The following is a 19,568-nucleotide window of genomic DNA, read 5'->3' as shown; positions in this document are numbered from 1 at the left end:
CATCTATTTCAAAACAGCAAATTGGTACTTTTTAACTGTCCATCTGTCTTTATTAATAACATAGAATGCCCTGACCTTCTTGCTACCTTATGAAAGTACATGACAGTCTTGTCAAGAATAATTCACCTAAAATCTTTAGAAAAGTTGTCAGCAAAGAAAACCACAGCTATGTATACAGAACTCATCAGCTAACTGGAAAACAGTATCATATTTAGAAAATGAGTAAACCACATTTTTCTACATCTTCCTTATGTCTCAGGGCTAAAGATTATGTCATAGATTTTTTTTAATTGTGTGCTATTCAAGACACTAAACAGAATAAAAAATACACACTTGGTAGTTGGCCTCTCATTACACTTGAGCATCTAGTACATTATCCTAATGATATGACCTGGCTTCTCAAGGTAACTTGAAAGGTAAACTTTGTAAGAGTGATATCACTGTTATCACCAAGGTTACACAGAATATGGAAGAAGAACTTAATGGAAGATGGAAGCAAATTGAAAAAAGTCTTAGTCAAGGACAGAAATACAGGATTTTCATGCCAAGTTTGATGTTCAACTCCAATTCCAGTTTAATAATGGCAAAGTTATTTCACTCCCAAACTTAATGAAACGTACATGATAGTCTCAGACTAGTTATTACTGGCTAAGATTAATTAATTGGTTATCTGATAGGATAACTGAGTCACTCAGCAAGATGCTGGTATCATCACTGGTCACCTCAGAAGAGTGAAGATTTGTGCAAGCTGTGTAGCTTCACATAATTTCTCTGTATCTAAAGGCTGTTATTTCTGGAGAGACTTGCAATGTGGGGGGTGGGAAATGTGCAGAACCTTGTTCTGCTGTTTTCTGAGTTATACGTAAGCTGTTGTGAAGAAGAGACTTTTAGTCTTCAGCACAGTTTGTGAATGCTTCACATGGCATTTGGGCCTCCTTTCAGGTGGTAAAAAATCTCATACTGCACAAACTGCACATCTAGCTAATCCCTTGTTTCTTCAAATTGCTCATCTGAAGCTGTTAACATATATTAAAGCTACAACCAAGCTTTCCCTGACATGCATCAACATTTTAAGTAGTGTATGGCAGATAAATTTTTTTGCACCATAAAAAAGATGAGCCTCCTTTAAAATTAGGAAGAAATTCTTCACTCTAAGGGTGGTGAGGAACTGGAATGGGTTGCCCAGGGAGGTTGTTGATGCCCCATCCCTGGAGGTTTTTAAGGCCAGACTGGATGAGGTTTTGTGCAACCTGATCTAGTGGTCGGGTTCCCTGCTCATGGCAGGGGGCTTGGAACTTGATGATCTTTAAGGTCCCTTCCAACCTTAATGATTTTATGATTTTATAAACAGTCTTCAGAATCATATTACATGACAATAATTCTAAATTCTTCTAAAGTTGTTTTGCACGCACACATCTTTGTCACGGTGCCTTCCAGTGGGAGCTAGTTATGAATACACAAGCTGTAATGGCCCGTATAGTATATTAAAACATGTAAAGTATAATTTGATAATATTCCTTAGGAAGTAGGAAAAGAATTCTTATCTCAGTTTTCTCCAGGAACTCTAATGCCAAAGGACAGATTGTTTCTTGTCAGTGTTTGAAACTGGTCTCTATTTGCAAACATAGCAAGTGATGCCAAATGCAGTTCAGAATGCAAATCAAGCAACTATTTTATTATGTACTGCTTTGAATTGCACATGCAGGAGAGAGAGACAAGGAATGCAAAAAAAAAAAAATTAAAAGAAAACCACACTTGTACATCACATGAGCCATTTTCATAATGTACTTGAATGCTGCATAAAAATATGCAAAGAAATAAAACAATTCCATTGAAATAATGAGAGCCTTACAAATTAAATATTATATTCACCACACTGGGATTTAACAGAACATGATATGCAATGTAGATAAAGTGCAGAAAATCCAACTAAAGTTTCAAATACAGTAGAAAAACTACTTTTTTATTTAAAAAAAAACAACAAACAAGGACAGAATTACAAATTATTTATTGAACGAAAAAAAGAAAAGAGAAATGGAGAAAAAAAACACTCTTTGCAAAACCAGAGTAGCTTGTAGCCTATGATAATAACCCCATTTATTCATCAGAAGCAGGTCCAAACTGATTCCATTTGAGTCACAGCATGAGCACTCAGAGTTGCAATTAATGCAATCATCAGTGTGGCAGTTGTTTTCAAAATGTCGTCCTGTCTGTCTTGGTTTTGTGTTTAAGCAAACATGGTGAAATTTAACTGGAAAAGTTACTTAACCTGTTTCTAAAATGATCACAACAGTGACTAAATCAGCAAGGAAAACTGTTTCAAGTGACATGCTGTGGGCACCTCTGGATTATGAACTAAAGACCTTGTTGTACCTGGCAGGCCAATACATCCACGAGTGTATGGCAGAATGACAACAAACGGGGGGAAAGGTACCACCAATATATGGCATCCAGCTAAGATTAATTTAAAGTCCTCTTAGATTAAATTGGAGTAAAAGAGAGACGATATTCTGTTCTTTACAGAGAATTCACCTATAGCTGAATAACAGATATTTCTTCAATGAACAAAAGCTAATTTAAAATGGGAGTTTCCCTTCTTGTTCATTAATGCTACAGGTAGGTGCTGAGCCTATGCAGAAGGAATGGGTGAGCAAAACAAGAGCAAAATCCCTCACAGGTGAAAAAAAAAGAAAAAGATTGCTTTGAAAGAAAAGATTGCAAAGGATTAACTTCAGTAGTTTACTGTTGATCAGTGTCTTATTTTAAATCATCACTCTTGCATTTTTTCAAAATGAATTTATTTTTTATTATTATTATGGCGATTGTGAGAGGCAAGTGAGTTATAAGCAACATAAATCTCTACTTAAGCCATTTATCTCTACTGTTATGTTAATAATGATGTATATGGGATTACAAGCAAAAGCAAATTTTAAAAAGTGGGAGAAGGAGCTGAGTAGCTATATGTTTCTGGATTAAGTCACAATGCAAGCAAATGTCTTAGAATTCTGACTGTGCTACAGCAGAAGGCACAAGCTCTGGATATAGGAACACTTGAATACTTTGCTTCACACAGTTCTGTGTGAAAAGGTAACATCTCTCCATAAAACTGTATAATAGAGCACTTAAAAAGTCAATTTGAAAAGATTCCTCCAGGGGTCTGAGGTAGTGCTGGTGTCTGTTCAAACAGGTAGTTCTACAAAAAGTGATGCACTTTTGTCATCCCATTGAATCTGGTCAACGTGGTCCCTCCTTTGCCCAAATGCAAGTAAATCTATCCCCCCTGCCTTTATAAGCATCTGGCAGCCACAGAAGATGTCCCTTAGAGAAGCAGCCCTTTCACCTTTAGCCAAGGCAAAAACTAGACCTGCAAGTTTTATCACTTTATTGCAACCCCAGCAGACTGGAAATAGTTTGATTAGCTCTGGTTTGAAGGAGAGCACTTGTTAAGAAATCTAAGGTACACATGCAAACATTGATGGAAAAAGAGAGTTTATCTTGTTCAGAATTAAGTACATGCGTCTAAAACAATATAAGGAAAAATGTGTTTATCTGGTATTATGGTTTCTTAATCACATAGTTTCTATTCAGTGTTGTGCGTAATTACTGTTTCAAGTGAACTGCTTATCTCTTTCAAGTTAGATTGCTGGGCAGATACTTGTAAACAAAGTAAAAATGAAACAAGAACAGCCTATTCTGCAATTAGCTACACTGAAACACAGATATGAGAATGATCTAGATATCAACTGTCATACTGACATGAAGAGTTAATTATTGCTATTGCCAGGACACTGTCTGAAAAATGATTAAATATGACTGAATTTACAGGCTTTTGTTTGTTTGTTTTGTTACACATCCCAGTTTTTTTAACTTCTTAAGGCAAATTTTCCTTTCTCCTTGCAAATATTTCAATGTAGGCTGACAGTCTACCAAGGATACTCAAAATTACTCTAAGGCACACAGAGTGAAAAGCTGTCTACTGGACTATGTTCTACTTATCTAGTCTGCACTACTTGATATTTAAACCTACTCATTTAAAATTATACTGCTCAGTCTGTGAATATTGCTTATCAGTGACCCTTTTTTTTTTATTTACAATTGATAGTCCACAAAATGCATGCTATTTTTAGCATCATATATACACTTATTTTCAAAAGTGAATTTGCTTCTATCTTAAATTATAAAATTAAGTGGAATGCTAAACTAAAGCTTCAGGGGTAAACCCTATATTTTCAAATACAGGGCATCAGTTCTTAGAAGTGGTAGCAATAGAAGAGCACTTTGGTATCTAAAAGCTAAAAAGAGAATTCTAACAATGTTATTCTGTGAGAAGAAGGTGCAAGTCAACTCATTTAAACACTTTATATGAATCTTGTTGTTTTGCTCCCAAGAACAACGCACAAGGAGAGACCTCCTTTTAATGTGATTTTTATCTTCAGACGAAAAAATCAACAACATGACTAATTCTAACTGTTTATAATTTGTTTCTCATGGTTGAAACCACTTCACAACCAATAAAAACACTATTCAACTTCCCCATTGAAACAAAACGATACGGTGACTTTCCACATTTTTTATATTAAACTTTGAAACCCAAATTCCACCAGCATAGTAAAGCATTTTTGGAAGCTCTTTTCACACTGCTTTAGCTCACCCTCTCAGATCACCATGATTAATTGCTCAGTTACTTTCCTGCACCTTTTCCAATCATTTAGAGTACTTATTTTTACAGCATAACCCCATGCAGTTAACATCTCTTGATTTCTGCTTGATTGTGGCTTAATGAGAAAAATTCAAGACATCAATCAGACTTTGCCAAGTTATTCTAGTTTCCATGTTCAAATGATCATGTTTACTCTCCCTTCATGTGACAAAGCATTTTAGTAACTTTAATAAAACAGGTAAGAACAAAGCTGCCTTGAAAAAAGTTCAGTTGTTTTCAGGCGATATTAGTGGCAACATTCCCTATACACTAAATATCTCACTACTTCAGGGTAAGAGTAACACCAGTAATCAAGCCAAGACAACCAGACTGATACTGGTTAGGGAGGTAAGAAAACCAGCCCAGGAGCTGCCACAGGTCTTAGGGAAACCAGGTCCACCTCCTGCCTTTGGTGTCACAACTCTGCCACTCAGCCTTTACCCTTTCCCTTTCACCAAGCCCCAGCACAGGCCAAGTTCTGGCTCCTGAGAGCCCCTAGTCCTTGGGCCGCAATTCTGGAGGACTCACAGTTTCAAGAGCAAGCAGGTCCCACCCATTTTGAGGAAATTTTTATGTCAGCTCTCCCAAAGCAGGGACTGCCATATGTGGGTATAGGGAGATGAAGAGCTGGGAGGTACGGGGAAGATAGGAGGTTCAGAAATGGGAACTTAAGCTTTGGAAAAGACGTGGAGCTCTGGAGACACTGAGAGCCAAGCCCATCCACACTGTCACAACCAGACACCCTCATGCAGGTATGGAACAGACAGAGGAGTCACATCAGTGCTGTCTTGGCCCTGCCTACAAAGCACTGCCCCAAGCACCATCCCTTCTCTTGCCTTTGTGTGCCCTTCCTGGCACTGCATGCTCCATTTTTGCACCCTGGAAACCGCTTCCTTAAACAGTCACTTGGGAAATCCCAGTTCAAGGCATCTCTCTGCACAATTCCAGCAAAAATTTCTCACAATTTAAGGAACTGCTCTGCCAGGTTGTGCATATTTGTGTGTGCAAACTTGACTCCCTGCTATAACCCTCTTCTGTCATGTACCCCTTTCATTTTCTTCCTGGTCCTAAGAAAACAAATAGGACAATTTTTGTTTCTTAGAAAAATTAAATCTGCTTCTTAGAAATACTCCCTAAAAATTTTGTTTCTTAGAAATAGAATAGAAATATTCCTTAAAAAAAAATATTGTCTTGTACTCATTCAAAGCAGCTAAGCTTCATAGAAAACTCTTTCATGGAATCATACTCTTCTGATCCTCACTATCCAAATCTGAACTTCAAGAAATTCTTGCACACACAGGCTATTAGATATTATTGCTGGATACTATTACCTTCAAAAGCACATTAAGAGAACAATGTTTAATTCAAATCATGCACACCGAGAAAGAGCTAATAAATCCTTCCAGAAAAAAGATACATATTGGTAAAACCACATAATATTTGATTATTCAACAATTATACAAAAAAACCCACAACAAACAAAAACCAACAACAACAAAAAGACAAAACCAAAACAAGCTATGCAGTTTAATCTATATTTACATTTTGATAGGTCTATTTTCATATCTCTGTTCTTCTGTTACCAAGGTGTTGTACTGAAGATGTCAGTGTTGATCAGCTTCCAATCATCAATAACACTTATCGAAATAGCATCCTGCTATCCCAGAAAATGGGATTTTCTGCCTTTGCTGGAGTACACAATTGATTTATGGAGGGAAAAAAAAAAATTAAATTCAATAATTAAAAGTGAGCCCTGACTGTGGAATAAAGGTCCAAGAAAGAAACATTATATATTACATAAGACAGTAAGTAAACATTTTAAAGGTATTTTGCTGCATACTTATTGTCTTCTGGCAAAAATCAAATTCCCTTGCAAATATGCTAATAACATGTTCAAGAAACATTTAAAAAAAAAAATCTCTAAAAATTATGAGCTATGGCTTCAAAGCTTGAACACAATGGACCTGAGTTGTCTTGTTTTTTTGGAAAGTCCTGTCAAGCCAAGTAAGTACATTTATGATAGATTCATAAGGAAATCATCATAGATGATTAAAAAAACCCTTAAAACAAAATGAGGTAAAAAGAGGCATTCTCTTAATCTATGTTACAAGTCTCTATAGAGAAGAATATATTTTCTTAGTGAATAATCTGGCACTGTTTTATGAAATTTTACAAGGTTATTGGAATAATCTTTAGACAGACACGCGTTAAACAACCCACACTAAATCTGTTTTTAAAGCTGCTGAGTGAGCCCCACTGTGTCAGGAGCAGAATCTGTCCACTCATCCTGCCTCTTTCATCTTGGAGGAAGCCTGAAAGCAAATGTTCCTCTGGAGGGAGCCCCTCAGGACCAAAGAAGAACCAGTCTGCAACTTTTTATCCTCCTGCTTAGCAACAAACAAACAGCAGGAGAGTTTCTGTGATGCCCTCTTTGTTGAAATGTGATTAATGACAAGGAAAGTTGGACAGTCCCATGTACAGCTACCTACATTTCTATTTTCCCTTATGTATATGGTGTGGAATATATACGTCACTATTAATTGGATAACTTCCCAGTGACTTGGATGCTTAAATTTCAAAATTACCACGTAATACCTTTTTAACCACTACGAATACTGTGCAGAAAAAAGAAAATCTCATCCCATTCTCCCCTCCCCAAGCATAAATACAATATATTTTTGTTAATGATTTTCTTTAGGTGAAAAGCTTTTCTAGTTATAGAGGAATTCAAGCACTGGATAATTACTTAGTGGATTGCTGACAGTATTTCATAGCTTAAGATATATCAAAGAAATAATAAATCAACTCATTTATACATTCTTTGAGTACATCAAAGACAGCAAGAAAAAACGAAGTTCTCATTATCAGACTAATGAGGTAACTTTATAACATTACACTGAAGTTTTCCCCCATCTAGTGCTGAGTTTATAATTATGAGTTTATAATGGGAATTAATCCCATTTTGAAAATGGTTTGTTTGTTAATTTAGACAAAATTTAGACAAAACTGGAATGCAGGTGTGCTACCAAAATGCCTTCTGTATTTAAAATAAAAAGCAACTGATAGCCCCCGATTACCACTACTGCAAATTCGAAGTTTTGCTTACAGAGAAAGAAAGCAAAAGAATCTTATTTCTACTAAACAGTCGGTTAAACATAGTTAAATAGTTAAATTTTATGAGAAGAAAAATACTGAAAGATATTACTGATAATTTTTAAATACCTCAATCTTTTTAAATGAAAGGGATCCATGCTGCAGCACAATTTCAACAAGTATCATGAAACAAAATTCCCAGACATTATAAATGCTTAACCTGTTATTTGCATTCTCATTGGTCTTACACTATAAAAAATAGACAAGCAGCAAACAATCAATAGTTGAGCCTAATAATGTACAAGTAAATATGATGCAGCACAGCAACAAGTTCACTGGAGTGCTCCCTTAACACACAATATACCAGATGTACAGCTGTTTATCTTGAAAAACAAAAACAAAAAAAAAGGAAAAAAAAAAAGAGAACATAAAGACTTTTGAAAGGATCTTCTCTCTGGTATTTAATAAGTAATATGCAAAGTAGTCAGGGATTCTTGCGTGAAATCATGAATAGCAATAGGTTGTTTTTCAGGGTATTAAAAAAAGCTAACCAGACACAAAACAGAATGCCAGCAGGCAGCTTGCATGAGACACAAGGCTTTATATTCCCACTAGGAACATACCTTCTCTGCTTTTGCTTTCCTGGCGTTATGCACAAACCTGCGTCCCAGCTTCTTGGCATACCAGATAGAGGCAAACATTGTAGCGATGAAGATTTCAGTCTGAATATGCAGCACACAAAAAAATGCCAAAAAAAAAAAACTTCCCCCACAACTGAGATACCAATCTAGTGCTGGTTAAGGTCTCTCAACTATGCTGTTGCTTTGTCAGGTCTTCTCATGCTGCCTTCTGAAAAAAAAAAACAAAAAACCCAACACACCACCCAGTGTGGCCAGTCTGCAGGTATATTTACATACTGCCAGCAGGAAGTCCAGGGTGAGGCATCTTTGCATCCAGCTCACATCCAGTCTGCTAAGTGCCTGTCTGCAGTTCTTTAGCACTGTCACCACAAACTACATATGTGTCAGTATGAAAGGAAGCTGCAGTAAACTACTGTAGCAGACAGCTCACCTCCTCTTCTCCTGTTCTGAAATTTAACTCCTTGGTTCTCTTCAGTTTGCCAGCATGCAACAGAAGCAGCAGCAGCTCAAATATGAGATACACAGCATTGCAGGAAAGGGAAAGGGCACAGAAATGCCAAAAATAGATATGCATATTAAATGTTTAGGTGTAGGAACAGGTGTTTTCCATGTTTCAGTGCAATTAAGATATGGAAGGAAAATGGGTTTTATTTTGTTCTAGTGGAATAGGATCTATTCAGAGAGCTTTGTGTCGCCTAGTTTCAGTTCGCAACAGAAAAATATCATAGCTGTTCAGTTTACTTGCAGATATCACACATGATTTGCTGAATGATATAAGACTCTTTAAGCCACTTCTGGTCTTTTTTGATAATGGCCTCAAGAAATAGTAAACTGACTTTTTTTTTTTTAATTAATCTTTAACTTCTGCTCTATCTAAACTTGCTTTTTCCTCTTTAATTGCAAGTTATTTTTCATTAGTTGAGAAGTGCTTATGAATGCCTGTTTTTGCAGTGAAACAGCAATATAATATTTTCCTTTTGTCACATGATTCAGTTTTAACCCCTGCACCTCTCTCTAGTTATAATCTCTAAATAATAAGCAGAAACATACTCTTTTGGCTCCAGACATATGATTAAGCAGATGTTCCTCCCAGCCAAAGGCAGTATCAAAGCTGTAAACTTACAGGGTTTATCGTGTATTTGATAGCACTTTGCCCTCCTGCCCCTTGCCCTCCTACCTAAAATTATGGAGATACCAACATGTGGGAGAACCACTGCTGTCCTGTGTGGAGGATCTCATTTGGAATGCACACATGCTAGAATAATTTCTGCTCTGCTATTCTGTGGTAAGGTGCAAATGAAAATTAATAGACAGACCCCAAAGGAAATACAGTCATAGCAATCTACTATGGGGCTCTTGGGGCCAAGGAAACACTTTTTCTGCCCCAGGATTTTTAGAGAATGGCTGAAACTATTTTCTCAAGGGTGCATGAATTCAAGAGGGAAAATATTCCACTCCCACTTAAAAAGAGTACCCATGTTACTGGAGCTGTATGGCACTGCCTATGCTTTGAGCCTGAAGGCATATACTGCTCAACTTTGTTAAGATTATAAAGAGTTCAAAGAATTCCTTCAAGAATTTGTAAGATGGTAATTTGGTTAACTAAATTGAAATTCTTAAGACAGTGACATTTTTGTCAAGGAAACTCCAAGGTATATGTTTGCTTTTTGCTTGACATCTAAAGCCTTCTGACAAAATACTTGGTAACTGGTGATATTTCCAGGAAGGGAATAATTTCTAATTACTCCCAGGTCAGACATTTAGTTGATCCTGGCAGTTAGAAAGTTATAAGACCACAAGACAGAGTAAAACCATGACTGCTCTGGAGTATGATTGATATAGTAGGGCTATCTGTCCATAATACTGTCCAACTCTCTGAACCCTGGGTTGATGGATTCTTCAAGGTGCAAAAACCCTTATTATGCCCAGTAGCAGACTTACACCACTCTCCTCATTTGTGAGATGAAAGACTGCCCTATAATGGAGGGAAGGGAGAAGAAGTAAGAAAGATGGCCTGAAAAACGTAGAAAGAAATCAGAGATCGTGTTTCTAACTGCAATTTCACTGTAAGGAATAATGGATGGGAAAACAAACATGCAGAAAAGGAGAAGCAACATCATTACACAGCTTAACCAACACTGTAAATTTTAAAGTAAGAATAAAAGGAAAACAAAAGATCTTACATATTATCTGCATAAACAGTAGAACACCTCTCCCACTCTGCTCTCATGCTTCTATGAAGAGAATAAGTATAATTTGAAATCATTGCACTACAACCAAAAAAGGGTACATTCTCTCAAGCAACTATTTATATAGTCTTATGTATATTCAGCTGCTAAGAAAATCGAAGGAAACACTCATTAAACAATAAAACCTCCTTCTTATTACTTCTATCATCAACATTAGCAGCTTTACTGAACTATTTATTCAGGAAAAACGGAGCAATAAAAAGCCACAATTCATCCCACTTAGAGGAAAAAAAAAAGGAGAATACATTGCTTATTTAAGGAATAATGACAAAGCAATAGGGAGGTAATTTTCTCCACCCACTGAAAATGTTAGATCAAGAAGAATAAATCTCACCAAATACCTAATTGTAATTCTAATTAGAAATGTATTTTAACTATCTGCATGCTTTGCAGACCTACACAAACCCTACAAAATAGCAATGGCCAGACTACAGGTGATTTTCTGACAGCAGTAAGTCTGCCATTCATTGCCAATAGCAAGTTTATTAGGCATGTACTGGTACCCAGGGATTTTATAATTATTAATATTTCACTGTAACCATAACAAAGCCTGCATTTTACAGAAGTGCTACAAACCGAGCTGCTTCAGAAGAAGAATTGGACCTCCCAGCTGCTGCCTGCTCACCAGAGTAACACGTACTTTAGCTTGCTCACTGAAGTGCTACATTACAAGGGCAGAGAGATGCATGCAATTGAGCAGCAATATTATCACTGACAAGAGATAATCAGTAAAGAGCAAATTTTACAAGGGGCTTCTTGCTGAGAATGAGCAAGTGGTCTTCAGTAAGCCATACCTCATCTATAGTATACAATAAATTGCATTCTTGTGCCTCTATGCAAAGAATCAGTCTTACCACAAGAGGACACATGGGCATAAGCATAAAGCAACTACAGTGTTGCATCCTATTGTATTTATGACATGGCTCCCCAACACTGCAAGCACCGGCAAGTGATGCTCAGCACCGAAGCAGATGGCCGTTTCAAACATCTTGCCAACTGTTTGTATGCACTGAGTATCACCAGTATTTCTGACCGTCAGCCTCCTCTTCAGTTTTAACATTGCTGTTTTACTTCAGCAGAACATAGGAAGAAGCACAGCTTAGCTTGAGAGAGAGCATTAATCTTCCCTTGTTAAGGGATAACTTCTCACGGTGCACACGTGGGGTGTCAACCTCCCCCTCACACACCTGCGGTGAAGATAGATGTTAGCTGTAGATTCTGTTTCTCTCCTACCTCTATCTGAATATATACACACAGTAGTTATAAAATGTGATGACAGGGCCATTTAAAATACAAATACAGTTCAGTCATAAATAATGCCTTTCTTGTAAGAATAGGAAGACAGATGAAAAGGTTAGTCATTCAGGGTTTGCAGAGCTCCTTTTCCAGTGAGATGGACAGGAGATGGAACAAGTCGAAAATGAAATACCAAAGACTTTTAAAAATCACTTTGCTTCAAGGTTTATGTGTTAACACTCAGCACAGCTGTGGCTATAGGAACAGAGCTGATGATGTGAAACTAAGGTAGCTAGATTTTTTTCAGTACTAGGCAACAGCAGATATTGATTTGGCTGACTGTACAAGCAATCATTTCCCATCCCCAACACAACTAATTATCTTACACAGCTACAGGATGCCAAGAGACTTTATTTAATGACCAGAATACTAGGAAAGACAGGAATGTTAATGTCTGCTATTCCATCCAGAAGATATAAATTTTAGGCATTCAGACCTTACCATGGTTAAAGTAGATAGAAGTCCCAAGGTTTTGTAAGGACATGATTTTTATTCTTTGCTATAAACAGAGGCAAATGGACAAATGTTCCTCCTCCTGCTGCATCAGGCAGTATTCCTCTGGGAAACCCATGGCCACTCTTACAAAAGGGGTAATCACCCCAGTCAGCACCACCAAAATCCATTCTGACTTCTCTTTTGGCCAGAGCAGAACTCACTCTGTTGCAGTTACAAAACAGACTAAAGATTATCATAGAATAAAATCATAGAATCATTAATGATGGAAAGGATCTTTCAGATCGAGTCCAGTCATTAACCAAGCACTACCGAGTCCACCACTAAACCATGTCCCTAAGCACCACATCTACACATCTTTTAAATACCTCAAAGAATGGTGACTCAGCAATGTCCTTAGGCAGCCTGTTCCAGTGCTTCATAACACTTTTGGTGAAGAGTTTGTCATTACTATCCAATCTAAACCTCCCCTAGTGCAACTTCAGGCTATTTCCTCCCATTGTGTCGCTTGTTACTTGGTAGAAGAGACTGACACTCACCTTGCTACAGCCTCCTTTCAGGTAGTTGTAAAGAGTGACGAAGTCTCCTCTCAGCCTACTTTTCTCCAGACTGAACAGCCCCAGTTCCCTCAGATGTTCCTCATAAGACTTGTGCCCTTCTCTGGACTCACTCCAGCACCTCCATTCCCTTCTTGTAGGGAGAGGCCCTAAACCAAACACATTATTTGAAGTGCAGTCTCTCCAGTGCCAAGTACCTGTTTCTACTTATATTTTCCACCAGTTATGATGCTTCATAATAGAATTGTTTTATTATTATTATTTTAAAATTCTGTCACTTAGGCCTGAATTTTAAAGATGGAAAACCTGGGTAGCTTAAAAGCTTAATGTGTCTTGGAGCATCTAAGTCAGTGGCTAGAACAGAGCATAGTAATTCTGAGAATAGTCACACTTCCTGACAAAGAAATGATGCAGAGAAGGGGGTGGAGGGGTGGGTGGTAAAGAAAAAGTAGAGGATGAAGGAAGATGGAATAAAAAAAAAAAAGAAGTGAAAAAAAATGCTGTATATTAAGGATGGCAGAGGTTCATACTCTTCCAATTTAATTTTTTCTACTCCCGTAACATTTCTTGTGCTAAACCTTTCTTCCTTAGAAATTATGCTTTCAGAAAACCTGCTGTGACATTACAAGTTTGCCCCAGGTCTAATTACCCCTTAAAACACAAGATACTGCATGCAGACATGTCCTCTGTCACCTTTTCTTATGTATGGCAGAACTGTCTTCTAGGAGAGGGCATGACGAATGTCATACACAGTGTCAAAGGACTTCAGAGCAGTAAAGAAAATGCAAATGTTTCCTCCTGTGGATCTCCTTTAAGTGGGAGGCCCCAAAAATTATGCACCTTCTGTCTGCCTTGCAATTACCACTTCTATTTTTCTACTCTTTTATTATTAGCTGTGGTAGATGGCACTCAACTGGCTACATGTGGAGCAACAGGTCAAGAGAAGAGGGGAGGAGGTGCTGTGCTGCATAATTGCATGAAATAGAGCTTTAGCTTTGGAAGCACAATAAATGGAAATAGAATAAGTCCTATGCTGAACACCAAGACTTGGCACAACCTTGCACACAGGGATGTATTCTAGCACTTTACAATATAATGGCATAAGAGACAATGTATTAAATTTAGGCAGTTCTTTTTCCTCTTTTATTTGTCAAGCTTTGGAATGGAGACAAACTTAATTATGGTACTTAATTTTGATTTTAGAAATTGATTTTCCACTGTAGTTTCTGCTGGTGCATAGGAAACTCTAGTGAGTCACACAAGTAATGTAGCAACCATAAGCAGCATTAAAAATAAATAAAAATTTGAAAAGTGCTACTTTATTCTTTTCTTTCTCCCTAGTTCACTTGTTTCCTGCTTCACCTTTCTCATAGAAATTCTTAGGTTTCTTCCCGCTGTGTCAAGAAATCACAATGATAATGGTGTCTAAAGTCCTCAGATGTGCCATTATGCTGCTCAGATTCTTGTATCAAATCAAAGCACAGTGTATGTAATACAGTTTATGTCTTTGCATGGCAAGGACTCCCATGGGAAATAATATAAACTACACAATTCATCCTTGGGGAGGGAAAAAGACAGAAGGAAGCACACACTGCAAGCAGTGCATATGTGTGTCACTAGTGTATTTTGCAAGGAACTTGCCAAATATAATCCTGAACACAACTGAATTCAGTATGGAAATGCTTAAAGTACAGCTCTGTGTATATGCCTCCCTTCCTGTAGTATTTAAAGTACCTTTGTTGTCTTTGTACTTACAAATAACTCTGTGTGATAGTAGAATATTCTCTCTGTTTCAGAAAGGGATAAAATAAGGCACAAAGTGGCTTGGTAACAGGCATACAGGGAATCAGAGAGACTCTGAAAATCCAAAAACTCCTCTGTTGCAGTGCCAGGCCACAGGGTTTGCCAAGGTAAAAGCCAAGCAGAGGTGCCATGCACTGTCTTTTCCTCAGCCCTGTTACAGTCCCAACTTTTGGTCTGTCTGCAAAGAGCAGGATGGCTGATAATGTCTTTTTACTTATCCTCAAGGACCACAGAGATACATCCCTTCCATAGGAACTTTTTTTAGCAACGGCAAGTGCAACTGCAAGTGAGGAAGCCTTTAATGAGCAGTTCGTCTCACTGCTAATAACAAAAGAAGCCCCAAAACCAGTTGCAGTTACAAGCATGGGAATATATATCATCCTATCATAAACATTTTCTTCCTGGTTGATTACAAGTTGCCTTATCTTTCAAAGCCCTCCTTAAATCTCACTTTTGCTTTATCAGCCCCAAGAGCAAAATTAAAAAGCCAGCTTAAGCAGAATCACCACAAGTTACAGTCACTGTATCAGTGAAGCATAGGGACTCCTTCAACTGAGCATTATTTGATGGTTTGAGGCGAATGTCCCTAGCTCTTGTCCTTACCCAAGTTCTCCTCATGCACAAAAATTCAGGTTTTGTTGAACTATGAAACTTTAAAGAATTACAAGTGATGAGATCAAACAGAATAGCTATAAACTAACCTCATGCCACCACCTCCTTGCAGGCCGGCACAGGTTGAGCTCACTCAGCACATTTCTGAGCAGCAGCAGAGTCCACTCAGTCCATGGAGAAGATGCTGTGTCACCTCAGAGGTTGGGCTGCCTTTGGGCACTCTCCCAAGCCTCTGCTAAAGTAGCATTTCCCCACTCCCAGCTGTGACTCTCATACTCTGCTGCTGGCTGGGCCATCCTCCACCTGAGCAGGCCATCTCCCCCTATTCTCCTGAGTGGCTACCTGGCTTCTTAATGTTTGTTAGAGAACATAACCAACATGTGGAGAACAAATACAACAGATCATGAGTTCTGACCCTTTTCACCTAAGTTCTTGCTCTTTAGCTCTGTCTGCTCTCAAGGCTGTGATTCTCACAGCTCATGGGAGGAGGCCCTGCAGTTCAATAGTTCAGTATCAGTTGGGAAATTCAGTAATTTCAGAGGCAAATAATTAAGAACAACCCTGCTGAACACTTCAGTTGCTGAGCACAGGTTTTAAACGGCAATGCAATCTCTCTAAAGGGCAGAGGAGGGGTAATATGGAGGAAAAAGTTCTACTTCGTGCCTCTGAATTTAAGATGGTCTGCTACTAAGTATGATGAATAAACAAGTCTTGATCCAGGACTGGCTGCAAATCGTGTTTCCTATAGGCAAAGACAAAGAAAAGGTCTCCATACTTCTGGAACTGACTCACATTTCTGTTGCTCAAGCAAAGCAGAGAGAGGACAGCCCAAACCACAGCAGACCAGGCACCAGGTTTTTTCCCTTAATTTAGCTACAACTCTTCTGCATGAGCTTAATTATTCTTTGCAAGCCAGCTGCTCACTCTTAAAATGAAAAGACTAATGCTCTACCACACTGGGACAGTCTAAAGATAAAAACATTAACAACTGTGAAGTAACGTGATAGAAAGCAGTACAGAAAAAGAGAGCATCTCCCCTTACATTGGTTGATACAGAACCTCACAGAATTCTTCTGAAAGGCCTGTGTAAGTCTGTAACAAAACTGATTACACAAATGCTTCATTGTAATGTGATGCATGAAAAGGTCCATTTTAGCAATGACAGTAATAAAGGATGGTGTTATACCTGTTTGATCAGAAAGAGAAAAGAACTGAAAGGGAATATAAAGTCAAGGATAAGAAGTTATTCGACTTACACCTATGAGAGGAACTTCAGAAGTAGAAAAAAAATATAGGAAGTGCTAAATTATAAAATGTAGGTTTACCTCTCTAAAGCATATTTAAGTTAATTAATTATACGGTAATAATGGATAAAAGAAAATTTGCAACATCATGTTTTCTTAATCAGTACTGTTTGAGTGCAGCCCCAGTCCATTTTACTCCCATTCCTTAGGACAGGCAGGAGAAACACAGTTGTGGAGGGAAATTTTGTATTGCAGAGGATTGTGGCATTTTGAAAACCAGAGGAAGAATTGAGGCAGCACATGGCTGGTGGGATATACTTTGACAACAATCAGGCTAGAGCTGATTTAAAAAAAAAACAATCCAGAAAAATTGCTATGGCTTCTGAGGACAACAATAAAAAATAACATCTTTTCCAACACTGAAGCTTAAAAATTTAATCTGAGTGTTTCAAGGAAGCAGAAACTTTTTAAGCTCTCTAGCCAGTAGAAAACTGGGAAAGTGTTCCTTGGAATTGTCAAAACATTTATCTTTCTTTTTCATAAAAAATCAGAACATTTCAGCCTTCTCTAGAGCTGTCAATACTGCTGTCTAAATTACATTTACATTTAACTTTCCCTTGGGATCTCAGTCAACAGATATTTTTAAAATTTCTGTTCTGCACATTTCACTGGAAGTATTTGGTTTTGATTCATACATCTAGCAGCCTAAGAGATTCTCCCACATCTTGCTGCAAATTGATTTTTGCCAAGCTAGGCACATTGGTTGTCTTCTCACATTGCACCCAGATGCTACAAAGATGCTAGAATGAACTTACTGAACTTCTAGAAAAGTATCATAAAGAGAGAAAGTACCACAAAAGCAAGCAATTATCTGCTTCCCATTTTTCTTGCATGCTGGTAAGCACCACGTTTCATGCCTAGGCTTCCCAGAAGCAGAACAGGCTGTTTTTCCACTACTCCCCACAGCTAAATACATAAAAGATTTAATATACCCTGATTTTCACAACTCAGCTTTGCCTTCCACATAGTGATGCATCAGAACAAGCATCTCCAAGGACTCTAGTTATTTGTTATATGGCTCTAGGGGAGCCAGCTAGATAGCAAACTGAACCAAAAGGTCTAAAATGCTTCCTGCTTCCAATCAAAAGAACTGAATAATGAGTAATGTGCCAAAATCCTACTCCTAGCATCAGAGGAGAACTGATCTTATTCATAAGAAACAATTTGTTCTCTCCACTTTCATCCTCTTCGGCATTCCAAGTCTCAAAAGGTTCAGTGAAGGTAAATGTGATAAAAGGGCCCAGACTTCTAAGGGGTGCCAGATACTGTTGGTTGTCAGTGAGAGTCTACCAGTCTTGTAATTAATGATAGCAGTTGGTCTGAGTTATGGTGAGCCCAGCTCTGATCCTGATGAGATCCATATTAGAGCAATCCCCACATGCAATGGATAATAAGGGGAGTGCTTCCATTGCCTGCCAACCTCGCACTGACCTGCATAACATGCCCACAGTCATTATTTTAACCAGTTAAGCACATCCCATGACAAAAACTGTTTTGTTAAAACGTCCTCTGACATTTTTTCTGACATATTTCCTGCTCTCAAGCCTCCTCTTTCAAGTCCATAATAGGCACTTATGCTTCTGTAGTTCCTTAAAAATAACAGCTTAAGTAATGCCCACTTACCTGAGGAGGTACTCTGCCTACAGGAGTGCTGCAGGAAGGCAACAAAGAGATGGGAGATTGCAAATGCATTACACAAATGTATTGGCAATTTGTTGTGATTTACAGATCAGATAAGCAGGCAGCACAATCTTCCAGTCACAGATGGTCTCAGTCTGAAGAGGACTGAAGCAATATACCCTTTGATTATCTCATCTATTATGAACAACAAATCACCATGAAAGCTCAGGACATAACATGACAACATAGATGTGTTACATGAATGCATTACTTCAGGATACTTCAAGGCAACAACCCAGGAGCAAAATGTGGCTATTCCTATCTATAGGGTTTCCATCAAAACCACAATATGAAAAAGCACACTAATCCTTTGGCTTTGACTGCATGCTCAATGCACATCTTAAGTAACAGAGCATGGGTAAATGTAACACATTAAATCTTGCATTTTTTTGCCCATGCAGAGAGATGCAGAATACCAGAGAATGCTTTATAAATTCCAAGTTCAGCTTGTTCTAGGACAGGGCACATAGCCTAGGTTTCAGCCTCCACAGCTGTACCTTTACAAATGTGCAATGTGCCTTGCTGAGAAAAACCCATTTTTAAGTTACACAAAGACTTAACAGAGTGTAGGGGCAAGGCAAACTACATTGCAAATGCAAATTCTACACTACACTACACATGATCTTAGCCAAAAGGCCGAGAAGCGGCCAGTTCTGGGCCACTCAGTTCAAGAAGGACAGGGGACTGCTTGAAAGAGTCCAGTGCAGATCCACAAAGATGATTAAGGGAGTAGAACATCTCCCTTATGAGGAAAGGCTGAGGGAGTTGGGTCTCTTGAGCTTGGAGAAAAGGAGACTGAGGGGTGACCTCATCAGTGTTTACAAATATGTAAGGGGTGAGTGTCAGGGAGATGGAGTTAGGCTTTTCTCAGTGTTGACCAGTGATAGGACAAGGGGTAATGGGATCAAATTGGAGCATAGGAGGTTCAAGGTGAATATTCGAAAAATTTTTTTTACTGTGAGAGTGACAGAGCACTGGAACAGGCTGCCCAGAGAGGTTGTGGAGTCTCCTTCTCTGGAGACATTCAAACCCCACCTGGATACGTTCCTGTGTGATGTGCTCTAGATGACCCTGCTCTGGCAGGGGGGTTGGACTAGATGATCTTTTGAGGTCCCTTCCAACCCCTAGGATTCTATGAAATTCAAGAGATTGAAAAGTAAAGCCATGCTTGAAATATATGT

The 19,568-nt window shown here is 38.3% G+C and overlaps 1 protein-coding gene across 13 annotated transcripts in view; it reads right to left on the bottom strand.

Annotated features, from left to right (window-relative positions):
• Positions 1–19,568, bottom strand: part of DLG2 (discs large MAGUK scaffold protein 2) — a 1,033,121-nt gene that overhangs the window by 505,856 nt on the left and 507,697 nt on the right. Inside the window, exon 1 of one of the 13 annotated variants that reach the window (XM_051620495.1) lies at positions 8,416–8,585. The exons of 11 other annotated variants lie outside the window; for them this stretch is intronic. In XM_051620495.1, the coding sequence (XP_051476455.1) occupies positions 8,416–8,493 (78 nt within the window). In that variant the 5' untranslated portion in view covers positions 8,494–8,585. Of the gene's footprint in view, positions 1–8,415; positions 8,586–19,568 lie in introns of those variants that run through there. One more of the 13 variants, XM_051620480.1, reaches the window with a different exon arrangement.

Source organism: Apus apus, chromosome 1 (assembly GCF_020740795.1).
Source record: "Apus apus isolate bApuApu2 chromosome 1, bApuApu2.pri.cur, whole genome shotgun sequence".
Classification (NCBI taxonomy): Eukaryota; Metazoa; Chordata; class Aves; order Apodiformes; family Apodidae; genus Apus; species Apus apus.
The sequence above is the reverse complement of the archived record's forward strand: the minus strand, read 5'-3'. Positions and strand labels throughout refer to the sequence as shown.